Here is a 12,426-nt window from a genome sequence, read left to right as displayed (position 1 = left end):
AAAAAAAAAGAAAACTTGCACTTAATTTTAATATAAGAACTTATCAATTTTAATTAAAAGTTTCAGTTTTCAGTTTACGCCATCATTCATGTGAAAGTTTTTCCCATAACAAATATGAACAACATTTATCCGAATAGAAACATAAATTTGTGAATCAAATTTAAATTATTTCAGTATTTTGGCATAAACTCTAATGTTTGGTCTGAAGTGTGAGGAAAAGAAAACTTCACTTTTTCAAATCCATCACTGGTTTCATGAACCATTTGCTGCTTAAACAAACAGTCTTCACATATCAACCAAATAAATAAAATTCTCATAAGCTTAATGTCTCACTTGGGTCCTGGCTGTGGAGTGGGTCCCTCAGATTGAGCAGAGGAAGTCGGTGGAGGAGGTGGAGTTGTAGGAGGAGGTGAGGTGTCCATGGGCTGAATGGAGGGAGAAGGAGTAGAGCTTGTGGATGAAGATGATGGAGGAGGCGGAGCCGCAGCTGAGGTCGTCTCCGATTGGGAGGTTTGGGAGTCGCTCTGTCGACCCTAAAAAAGACGAATGTCAGTGGACGTCTGTTAGGAGATGAAGACTCCTGTGGAGCAGCGGCTCACCTCCATCCTGCTGATGACGTCATTGAGGTCTCGCAGCAGATTCTCAGCCAGGACCAGCCTCAGCCTGGGCTCGCTCTGCACCGGCTGGTCCATGTCGATGTGAACGTTTACGGACCCATTACTCTGAAGAAAACATTTTTTTTCACTCTTTTGTATTTGAGGAGCTTTTAAAGAACAGAAGGGAGGAGACTCTTACTCCAGTACTGGCTGTGACTCGAGCGTTTCTTGCATTTTCTCCCATTCCAGAGACCATCTGCTGAACAGACATCTAGGAGACACCAGAATCACACAGATTTAATATACATTTAGTGACGTAAGGTTCTAACGTCCATCTTTGTCCTTTTTCATCGAAAAATCCACACACAATGTGATTAGACATTGTGGAAAAAACTGGATGACAAAACTCAATGATAACCTGAGATGGAAACAACAAAGATCCCACAAAGCAATGTGTTCTCTGCATGATAAACTGACTAGATCTAGGCTTTTAAAATCTGAAATCAATCCCTCTGGTTTAATTTTCACTTTTAATGAAGCCATCTGATTTTGATGTCATTTTGATCTAAATTACTTGGCCCTTTTCCTTTTCGTCTGCTTTTGTAAAAAACATTTCTTACAGGTTCAAAGCGGGTGGAGACTGGTTTGAACATTCTCTGTCTGTTCTCCTTGTGCAAGTAAAGTCTGATTTAAGAACTGACCCCTCTCTTGTCTTCCTTTCAGAGAAATGTATCAGTTTGTTTGAACCTAACATTTAATTGTTACCAAAGTCTGGATTTGGCAGAGAGCTTCATATTGAAGAACAGCAGATAGAAGGAATCGGTTTAGAAAAGTGATGTTTCAACTTGTCTGAACTCACGCCTTCCTCATACCCCGTAGCTTAAACTTGTCTTGCCCAAAAAGAGTTTGGTTGGGCAATCGGAATCCTGTCATCTGCAGAGCAACGCTACCTTAATCCGTGACAATACAAACAAACAATGCAGACCTACCTGTATCTGCTGCGGATCCATGATGTTGACAGGGAGGTTGAAGGTTCCAAGCATTACATAACTGTTGGCATTGCGATCATGTGGAGGCACCTGCGATGATCCCTGGGAGGATGAAGACTGCCCGCTTTCTGCCGAGGTGCCTCCTGACCCTGCGCCAGGCTGGGAGGGTGGAGGGGGAGCCCGCTCCACAAGGTGAATCACCTTCCCAGCTACATCTACAAGAGAAGCAGAAAACCGGCTCAGATGGCTTAAATGGAAATAGTGACCAAAGAGCACACAAAGAAGTTGGAACCAGAAACTATAATTCAATTATAGTTGGTGTGACTGAGAAGGAGGCACAGGAGAAGTTTATGCCGGATTTATACTGGTCCGTCTGAGGTGAGTCGAATGGGGAATCCCTCCCATGACAGTTAGTTAAATTGTCTCCAGATAGTCCTCCCTCCCCCTGGATTCCTGAGGAGTGGTTTATGACCCCCATGTCATAAACATCCAAAACGCAAGCAATCTGGCCCCATGCTTCTCCTTCGTCAAAGTCCTTCAATGTAAAATGCATGTTTTGTGTCATAAATGTTATATTTATGTACTTCCAAAATTAAACTTTCGTCATCTGCGGCAAAGAAACACGCCTGTAGTACCAGCAGCGTTACATGCGTTATTGCATGGACACGTCACCCTAAATAAATATATAAAAAAAAAAACTATATACATTTTTGTTTTGAAACTACAGCATAAGTTTTCATTTTGAAATAAAGACCCGATTCTCATTTTCCAGCTTTTTGCAGTGTCAACAAATTAGAAATAAAACTTCTCCCTAAAGTTGTGTTGCAGAGGGATGGATGTGATGTAAACAGTGCGATGGGTTAATGAACAGCCTATTTGCTTGTGCCAATGCAACGGAGAAGCTCTGCTGATGGACTGGTGTAAATCAGCGTTTAGATGGTGATACTCCCTGAAGCAAGGAGCTAGAAGGTTAAGAGGAGTAAGATTTAAGATGTTATTTTTAAACTAACTGTAGTCTGCCAGCGTCCTTTCATCCTGCAGCACTCTGCCCTGGTAGATGAGCCTCTGTTTGTCCACTGGGATGCCCACTGAAGGAGCAATGTGCTCCTTGAACTCCTTAACTGTCAGCTGCAAAACAATGAAAATAATTTGAGTCAGAACAAGAAAGACAAAATGAATTTATCCAAATATTTAAAGCAGAAACTTTCATTTACCTGAGCACCAACTGTGTAGGTTCTGCTCTGAGAGTCCAGAGTTTTGACCGTCACTTCTATGTCTGAAGTTTGCTCATCCATAGCGTTCCTGTAATTGTACATTCTGTTATAAATTATTCTGTTTTTGTGAATTTTAAAATGTGCGTACACAAGGCCTTTACAGAACTTGTTAAAGCATCAGATTACTCAACAGTTTCATGTTGTTTGACAGAGAAAAACAGACAAGACGGATTATTATTCTCTAATGTTCAGAGTTGATATGAACACCAGTGAGAAAACTCCGTATTGTATTTGAAGATTTGTTTTAAGTTTACTGTTAGCGTTAGTCAAAATCGGTTAGCCCGGCTACATTAGCAAAAATCGGGCACGAAGGATTTAAAAAAATAAACTAGGATTTAGGACATGCAATGTAACAAAAAATAAAAAGTAAAATCTGCCCACTTGGCATTCAGAAACATAACTTTTTAACAAACTAAACAAACGTCGACTGTCTAATTAGCCTAAAAGATTAGCTAAAAATGCTAGCTGCTATTTTTAGCTTCTAATCAACTTTGAGCGCAGAACATTTAAATTTTTAAAGCGTCACGCCATCAAATGCTCACCTTTTGAGTCATACAACGTTTTTAAAGTATCCAGAGTCCGCAGGTGGCTCTTATATTTAAGAGCCGAGCACTTGTTCGTAGCGTCGCGGCTGTGCTACAGCTAACAGCTTTTAGGGCTAAACGGATGTGACGTCAGAGAGGCACCGGACTACTGTCGAGGTCAAAGAAGCAAAGATGGCGAATGTGCTAGAAGCGACGAACCGACAACAGTTCGAAGATTTCCTCGCGAAAGCTGGAAAAAACCTCGCGGTTGTGCATTTCCAGGCGGCATGGGCTCCTCAGTGCGGCCAGATGAACGAAGTGATGGCCGAGCTGGCCAAGGAACACGCGCACGCGACGTTCGTCAAGCTGGAGGCGGAGGCTGTTCCCGAGGTGTCTGAAAAGTATGACATATCCTCCGTCCCCACGTTTATCCTCTTCAAGGGGGGAGAGAAGGTGGATCGGTTGGACGGGGCGCACGCTGCGGAGCTCACCAAAAAGGTTCAGGGCCTGGCAGGCAGCAGATCCCCCCAAGGAGCCGCGGACGGCGGCGCTGGGGACTTAAACCAGCGGCTGAAGAAGCTGATCAACGCGGCGCCCTGCATGCTCTTCATGAAGGGCTCCACGCAAGAGCCCCGCTGCGGCTTCAGCCGGCAGATGGTGGCGCTGCTGAAGGAGCACAGCGTCCAGTTCAGCACTTTCGACATCCTGTCAGACGAGGAGGTGCGCCAGGGCCTGAAGGCGTACTCCAACTGGCCCACCTACCCTCAGCTGTACGTCAATGGAGAGCTGGTGGGGGGGCTGGACATCGTGAAGGAGCTGGCCGAGTCTGGGGAGCTGGAGAACACCTGCCCGAAGGCCGTGACCCTGGAGCACCGCCTGAAGACCATCATCAACCAGAGCCCGGTCATGCTGTTCATGAAGGGTAACAAGGAGGCGGCGCGCTGTGGCTTCAGTAGGCAGATCCTGGAGGTCCTGAACACCGCCGGGGTGGATTTTGACACCTTTGACATCCTGCAGGATGAAGAAGTCCGCCAGGGCCTCAAGACGTACTCTAACTGGCCAACGTATCCACAGCTCTACGTGAAAGGGGAGCTGATCGGAGGCCTGGACATAGTCAAGGAGCTGAAGGAGAGCGGGGAGCTGGAGTCGGTGCTGAGGGGAGAGTCGTAGATGGACAGGGAACGAGACATCACTGCTCAGGCCTACACCAGCTGCTGCACCTGTCAGAGGACTCACGAGGTCGAAGAAGCCACACGTTGACTTTGATCTGCAGATTTTTGGTGGAAACATTCTTATTTCTTGGTTACATTCTTCTTTTTTCACAGACTTTCAGATGACATAAAGCTGCTGACTATCCATCCTCACCAGAGAATCTGAAAATCTACTTCTGTTCACTGCAAATTCCAGCCTACAATAAATTTCCCATCAAAATAGAATAAAACTTCTATTTTTTGCCTGTAAGCAGAAAACTGGCTGTAATTCTCTGATTTACAAAAGATGTTAAAACTGGGTTTCCTTTGAAATGATAGAAACCTCAGTCATTGTAGCTCACACTCAATAAAACTCTGAGAAGCAGCAGATTGTCACGTTTTTGTAATACATTTGGTGAAGTCAGCATGTGGTCACGGGTTATTTGGCGCCCCCTTGTGGACATAAATATGAAAGCATCAACATATTAGTTTATACTAGGGGTCTGCGACCTTTAATGCTAAAAAACAAAAAAACAAGAGCCATAAAGTCACTCTTCATTATGTTAAAAAATATGTTTTTGTGTACATTAAACCTTTTATGTGTAAAATTGAGATTTTAATTAATTAAAGCTTATATTTTTCTGAATAGGACAATTTTAACTTCATCACATACAAGTTCCTTTCAAAATAAAACCCAACCTGTGTAAAATAAGATCCTCCTCCTGCTGCTGCAGCAGATCAACTTGAATCAAAAAATCATACAATGTTGAATTGATGTTTTATCATTAACCACTAAGCCAGAAACTACTCATTAAAAGCTGCTTAAAGGGAGATGTGTTACAGTAAACGAGTTTTGAAAAGGTTCCTTTACCACTATAATAATTTATAAGTGTTTTGTTAAACACAGAGCTATCTAAAAGTCCCACTTCAATCATATTTTGATCAACTTTTAAAGTGCTTCCAGTGTGTCGTTTTCCATTATTTTTGCAGAGCGGCATGTACTCATTAGAAACTCACCTCTGAGTTTGTCTCTAAGTGAGGGAGAATGTTTGCCCAGAGCAACTCTACCCTCCTTTCTCATCACCCATAACTGAGAGCTCTCTGTTTACACACTCTCCTGCTAGCTTACAGCCCCTCAGTCCCCCAACCCAACTACAGATGCAACAAAAATGGCGAGCAATTTTGGAGCTATCTGGCTGTTCATTGGTCTATTTGTCTGCAAGTGGATGCATCAGAATAGACCAGAGCAGAGAGCTTGTGGTCCACCCAGCATAGTTTTTACACCACAAATAAGCTTTTTTTTTTTTTCTTTTTTGTCTGTTCCCAATTCACAAAAATTTGAATAAAGATTTCTCTGTCCTCCATCGTCAGAAAAATGCCACAAGAACATGTTAAAAACACATTTTTCATTTAGTGATTCAGACATTTTTTTAAGTAATTTCTTTGTTTCTTGTTGCTGAAACATAAAAGAAAAATGAAATGAGTCAATGTTAGAGAACAGATCAGAACTGAGATCTCAACCTAAAATAATATGATTTAGATGTTAGAATGTGAAATTTTGACCCGGTAATAACCAGTAAAAGAGTTTCCCTGAAAAGAACATTTTTTGTTTGTGGGATGGATACAGAGATGGATGCAGAAGTTCTCTCATCTCAAAAGATGATTTTGAAACAGTTTTTTTTTTCGATTGACCAGTCTTGATGTAGTCTTTGAGCTCTTCCATGTGTGGCATTGCTGTTCCACACCCTGCAGTTAATGATTTGTGGTTAAGATAGTAATGTTGACAGTGAGAACTTGCAGCGCCGCTTAACCGACGACAGTATAATTAACAGCTACTTAAATGAAGCTGCGACCTCCTACATGAAGCTGACTCACTCAGAGTGGAAACAAGGTGGGCTTTCTCCTTTCAGAGGATTTTGGAAGACGACTGAATCCCCACGTCGACATTCCTTTCGCTTCAGCACAAATGTGTTTATCTGAAATGCTTATTTTGTGTGTTTTATTTGGAGATGTCATAGCTGAGGAACACCCGTTAATCATTGACTTACACCCACACTCTGTTTGAGTTGCATGCTGGGATGATGTTCAGTTCAGTCAGGTTTGATTCCAACTGCAGACATGTTAAGCGAAGCCTGGTCTTGGTTTCTGCATTTATATTCTCTGGCCTATCAGGCCTTGGCTCCCTGCTCACTTCCTCAACAGTTAATGGTGAAGACCATCAACCATCAGCAGGTGAGAAGACCTCAGATATAAAGGTGATTTGATCCACGTGGTCGGCTGCAGCACAGAAGCTCTTTCCACTCCCTCGACTTTTTCCGTCAGTGGTCTTTGTTGAACGGCCCGCTGTGGGTTTATGAAAGCAGCATCGGTTTTTACACATCTGCTGTTACCTCAGTGTCACGCCACCTTTCTGTTTCTATTTCAGTATCTGGGAAAGTGGTACTTCAAGGCAGCTGTCAGTCATCAGGAGGCTGACATCCAGAAGTTCAGAGCTTTTGACAATATGGTCTTCACCATCGAGGAGACGGCTAACGATACGCTGGTCCTGACTGGAAATATGCGCATGTGAGGGAAAAAACACACAATTAGAACGGAAAAATACCAAAAACTTGTGAGGAATTATCTTAAAGATGAGATTTTTTTGTTTGATAGTATCTCATATCAGTAAAGTGACAATAAGCCAAACTATAAAAAGGAAGTTTGGAGACTTGATCAAATGTTGCATCTATATAAGTGAAAACTCCATAACTGAATCAATTCACCAGAAAAGATTGAAAGAGGACATTGTAAAAACAATGAAAGAAAAGATGCAGTAGGAACTATCAGAAAAATGAAATCGTGTTTCTCTATTTGTTAAAAGGGAAACTATTATTTATTCAGATTGATTAAAATGTTGTAACCTATTTTTGCAGGGGAGATGACTGCATCAAACAGAGCTGGACGTATCACATACAGCCTGAGAGGGATGACATGGTCATGGAAGGTAAAACTGGAGCTGGAGGACATCAGAGATCTTTGAAATGACCGTTCAAGAGTTGGATCATACGTTTAAATGACTGGATCTCACTAGGACTATCAAATGCTTCAAATAGAAAATAAATAGATGAAATATAATTACCAGGGTTACACCCTGGAGCCTAACTTGAAGTTGGGGTCATTGACTGCATATGAGAACTGGACTGGTGACTCCTCCCTCCTGGCATTCCAAACAGGAAGTACGACCTGTCTCCAAGAAGTCAAAATCGAATAGACTTCTATAGAGAAATAAACAACTATTACATGGACATTCTATTTGTCAGAATAACCATTCTTACTCTAATACTTTTTTTAAAAAAAAAATTCTTGATCATTCCAATTTTCTCTATATTTTTTCTTAATTTAAGATATAAACAGACCAATCAGATACCTCAATGAAACTAAGAGGTTTTACATCCAACGTTAGAGATGTTTGAAAGTTTTTGTAACTTCACTTCTATTCCTTAATGGAAACACTGCAAAACCTATTGTTCATTAAGTAAAAATGTTTACATTCACACAACACCAGTAAACATTCACGTCAAACATGACGGTGCAGAAAAGGAAAGCACCATCCAGATCAAAGTTTGACATCATAATGGAAATAGAGGTAAAAAATTGGCTTAAAAAGCTGGTTGTCATGGAAACGTTTGTAAAATCTGTACGGACTCTCACACATGAATGCATTTTTTTTGTTTCTCGGGATGAATCACATTTATTGGCTGATTCAAAGCAAAAGTGGAGACAAAGTCCATTCGACAAATCCGCAAACACACACATGCACACAAATGGGCACACACACACACACACACACACACCCACACCCCCCCACACACACTGACTCAAACTAACAAACAACAACACACACAATTATGCACACATGCACACTCTCTTACACACACTAGCCCAAATTACACAAATACCAACACACACACTAACACACCCCAACGCAAATACCAACACACACATTTATACACACACATACTCAGTCGCATACACACAATACACCACAGACTCCCACTTATACACACTTCCACACATACTTTGGCACGCACAAACACAGACACTACAGCACACATACTAACACGCTAACGCACAAATATACTAACAATAGTTTTAATACAATTCAATCTCAGGTTTTTAACTCTAATTCTCAGTTATTGGGCAGACCCCAGTCAGCGATCAGGATAGTGATAAGCATTCTGGGAAATTTTCCAATTCTCTTCCAAAAACGATAGAAAGAAGGGCAGTACAAGAGTTTGTTTGACAAACTGCTCAAATCAGTATTCATTTAAATAAATGTATTTTTCGTGATCTGCAGGGGGTTGTGGTGGTTATCTCTGCTGCTTCACAGCAACAAGGCCTCATTTCCTCGCTGGTTGTCATCTCTTAGTGCATGTCTGACATTTTTCAGGCCACTCCAGCTTCCTCACCGTTCAAAAACATATTTCATAGGTGGATAAATGACTCTAAATTGTTGCATGTGTGCTCCTGCCAAACTGTTCAGGAAGTGATCTGCCAATGCCCTGAAGCACTTAAGATAGGCTCCAGCAACCCCTCAATAGGGAAAGTAAAGAAAATTGATGGACTTTTTGGTTGATGATCCAAAAAAAAAAAAAAAACTGTAAAGACAGCACTTTAGAGGTCTTGCATCTCCATGCTGGTTGCACACTAATATCAGAACGTTTTCACAAAGCTAATTTCTTTCTTTCTTTGTAATTTTTTGTTTGACTGCCTTAAAGGGTCTTAAGGGGGAAGTTTTAAATTGTGATGCTAAGATTATAATGTTTTCAAAGTAGAGCTGCAGCAAAGCATCACATCAGCTTTAATCTGTGCATAATGTCACGACCTTCAGTGTTTTCATTTCTCATGTCTAATAATCTGAAGGTTTCTGCCTGCATGTTTGTCTCATGTGTGTCTGCTGTGGCAGGACGGACGTTTCGCAGGAACTTGTTCTGGAGCGGCACGTGGGCCAACTGCCTCGACTGCATCATTTTCCAGGAAGTAGAGCCTCCTCTGAGAAGGACAGACTCAGTCGACTCCCTGAACAGATTCATGCTGTATGGTGAGCCACATCAGGAACACCTTTACAGTACTGCAACTTTTGCTTGTGGCTAGCGAGGTCTGATCCACACTTACCTTTGGGGAAAAAAAAGTTTCATGCCAACCAAAAAGAAAATGTGTTTGTTTCCTCTCAAAACACATCCCTCTCTAAAATCTAAAAGTTTAATCTTCTACTAAAGTAGCCAAAGTTGAAGTTAAATGCTGTCTCAGCTAATAAAAGTCTTTAACAGCTGAATAAGCACACAGTAAAATGTCCAATAATTCAAATTAACATAAAACTAGCTAAATTGTTACAAATATAATGTAAATGTATAATATCAATTGTTATAAATATAACTATAATGTACAACCAATTGTCATGTAATACTCAAAAAACTGATATATTGCTATAAATTTTAAATTTTACAGAGATGGTCTTTGAAAGTAAAAAAAAAATACATATAGATAAATGCTTAAACAATATGCTCAAAATACCATACCGTACTGTACCGTCATAATTCATGGATACAAGCTTTCTGCGGCTGAAATATGGTCAAACTTGAACCAAAAATACACCAAATATCAAATGCTTAGACCGCTTGGTGAGCCTCTAGCGAGAAAATGTTCATGCACATTTTCTTCTGGTCTTAGTGAACACTTATACAACACATTAGGGTAAGTTAGGTTGAAGTAGATTTAGATTTATTTCAAACATAAAAAGGAAAAAAAAAATTAATTGATTTCATAACAAAAAAAAATACCAAATAAAGATATGCAGTCAATAAATTCAAAACAGCAAAAGAGTATTTCCACATAATAGAAGGTAAACTTAGACTTGCTGTTAGCATAAATAACTTTCTTTCTGTCTCAGTTTGAAAGGGAGCGGGAGGAAGAAAACCTCATACAATCTCACCCCTGTTCAATTATCAATGTGAATCCGTAAGGTTGCTACTCACAATTTATAATTATTGAGAAGAATGTGCACAATACTCATACATAAACTCACACAGTATATTTGAAATAACACTATATAAACATACATACATATTGACACATATCAAGATCACTCTTTATTTCCCTTACATTACATTTAAGTTCATATACACATCTAAAGCACAAATCCCTAACATCCCATAATAACAAACAAATCTTTGAGCTTGTATTTTGTAAAATGAAAAGTTCTTTGTAATGCTTTTTAAATGTCAAAATGCTGGAAAAAAACACAAAAACTTCACCATCTGAATTTTAAACTCACTACAAATCCTCAACTTATATGTATTTTCTCGTACAATAAACAGTTTTTGATTTCTGGAAGGAAAATTATTGTGGTCAGCCTTTTACATAAATTGTACAGTTTGACATTTTACAAGGTTGTACAATTTAAGGATTTCAGACTGAAAAAAGAATTCATTTGTATGCTCAAGATAACCAGCTTTATGAGTAGTTCTAATGGCATGTATCTGAAGTACAGCTAGAGAATACAGTGAAGTTTGATCATTTTTACCCCAAATCTCTATACAGGATACGGTAAGACTAAAGCACATTATAATAAATATCTAGAATCACTTTTCAATATATGCTTACATTTGTTAATGATTGAGATACTTTTGGGTACTTCAGTTTGTGTGTGTAGATGAGATGCAGGAGTGTTACACACATTTTTTAAATCCTGCCCAGTGTCCAAGGAGACCACACTCCTCCTGTGATCCATGTGTGCAGCCTGACTGCTACAAATGACTACATTTGTCAATCAAAGTAGAGTTTGTGTAGACATCGCACAGATACATATCACGTGCACACCCTGTGCATGCAGTCATAAAGTCATCGTACATTTCATGCATTCATGACATTTCCAATAGCCTGACGATGATGCACTTACCACACGCACAACAATGGTACGTTCCATTTTCATGACGACTCTCAAGCTACCTATGAAGATCAACACAGAACAGACGGATATTTACAAAGGTGCTGAATGAGCAAAACTCAAACCCAGCCATTCCCTTTTAGGGTTGGTGGTCAGCGTGTGGAAATCTGGGCCATCGTCTCTGAAAAACGTGTCACTTCTGATCTTCTGTGCACGTCCCTCCTAACACCCAGACGTCTGTTCTGTCTGCAGCTCGGCAGAAAGACATCAGCTCCGAGGTGGTGACTACTTTTCTTAAAAACTCTGCTTGTCATCAGATGAAGGTCCATGTCACCCTACCAGAAGAGAAAGGTTTGTCTTACTTCTGAGGGGAGAGTAAAGCGTGTCAGTTTGATTTTTGTCTTCTTTAAAATGTTTTATCCATATTTGCAGAGTTTTGCATCTAACCTTGGACATGAAAGTAAGCAGCAACTCTTCAGCTTTTTTCTTTTTTTTTTAGAAATGCTTTTGACTGACTTTGTCCTGTTTGTTCTGCCAGGAGGCTGTAGGGAAGTAAAACTAATAAAACAAGAAAGAAATTGAAAGTAAAACTCCCATATCAGGGAGGACTTGTCCCCAGCCACAAAGACAAAACCTGGGGAATTCCTCTGATGAAACCAGTGGAGAAATGCATCATCTGCTTTGCATGTTCCTGTTGTCCTCTGCAATAAAGTTGAACACTTCCACTTTTTTGTACTGTATATTTCATCCTAAATAGTGAAATAAAGAGGACAGTTGTGTTTGCATGATCAGGCTTGGCGTTTGCAGGTTTAAATCACAAAGCTGGGCTCTTCAGGTGTCTTTTCAGGGGTTTAGAAATGATCCTGTGTGTTCATTGGGTTGTCTCCATCCATCATTTGCTACTTGATGCATCCTGAACTTTGAGGTC

At 40.4% G+C, this 12,426-nt stretch overlaps 3 protein-coding genes across 3 annotated transcripts in view; 2 read left to right on the top strand and 1 right to left on the bottom strand.

Annotated features, from left to right (window-relative positions):
- bag6 (BCL2 associated athanogene 6) overlaps nt 1-3,539 on the bottom strand; it is a 12,585-nt gene extending 9,046 nt beyond the window's left edge. The window contains 7 exon segments of the mRNA XM_024258500.1: nt 308-533; nt 600-722; nt 796-867; nt 1,586-1,800; nt 2,596-2,713; nt 2,800-2,887; nt 3,402-3,539. Of these exon segments, the coding sequence (XP_024114268.1) occupies nt 308-533; nt 600-722; nt 796-867; nt 1,586-1,800; nt 2,596-2,713; nt 2,800-2,880 (835 nt within the window). The 5' untranslated portion in view covers nt 2,881-2,887; nt 3,402-3,539.
- Nucleotides 3,488-4,958, top strand: glrx3 (glutaredoxin 3). The gene is made up of 2 exons (XM_024258474.2): nt 3,488-4,622; nt 4,709-4,958. Exon 1 carries the CDS (start codon nt 3,576-3,578, stop codon nt 4,551-4,553), a length of 978 nt encoding a protein of 325 aa, XP_024114242.1. The 5' UTR covers nt 3,488-3,575; the 3' UTR covers nt 4,554-4,622; nt 4,709-4,958.
- Nucleotides 4,959-6,644: 1,686 nt separating this feature from the next.
- apom (apolipoprotein M) lies at nt 6,645-12,223 on the top strand. Its single transcript, XM_024258499.2, has 7 exons — nt 6,645-6,805; nt 6,999-7,138; nt 7,486-7,556; nt 9,519-9,653; nt 11,751-11,849; nt 11,931-11,958; nt 12,037-12,223. Exons 1-6 carry the CDS (start codon nt 6,692-6,694, stop codon nt 11,942-11,944), a joined length of 573 nt encoding a protein of 190 aa, XP_024114267.1. The 5' UTR covers nt 6,645-6,691; the 3' UTR covers nt 11,945-11,958; nt 12,037-12,223.
- Nucleotides 12,224-12,426: the final 203 nt, after the last annotated feature.

Source organism: Oryzias melastigma, linkage group LG16 (genome assembly GCF_002922805.2).
Source record: "Oryzias melastigma strain HK-1 linkage group LG16, ASM292280v2, whole genome shotgun sequence".
Classification (NCBI taxonomy): Eukaryota; Metazoa; Chordata; class Actinopteri; order Beloniformes; family Adrianichthyidae; genus Oryzias; species Oryzias melastigma.
This window is presented reverse-complemented; position numbering and strand designations above follow the sequence as displayed.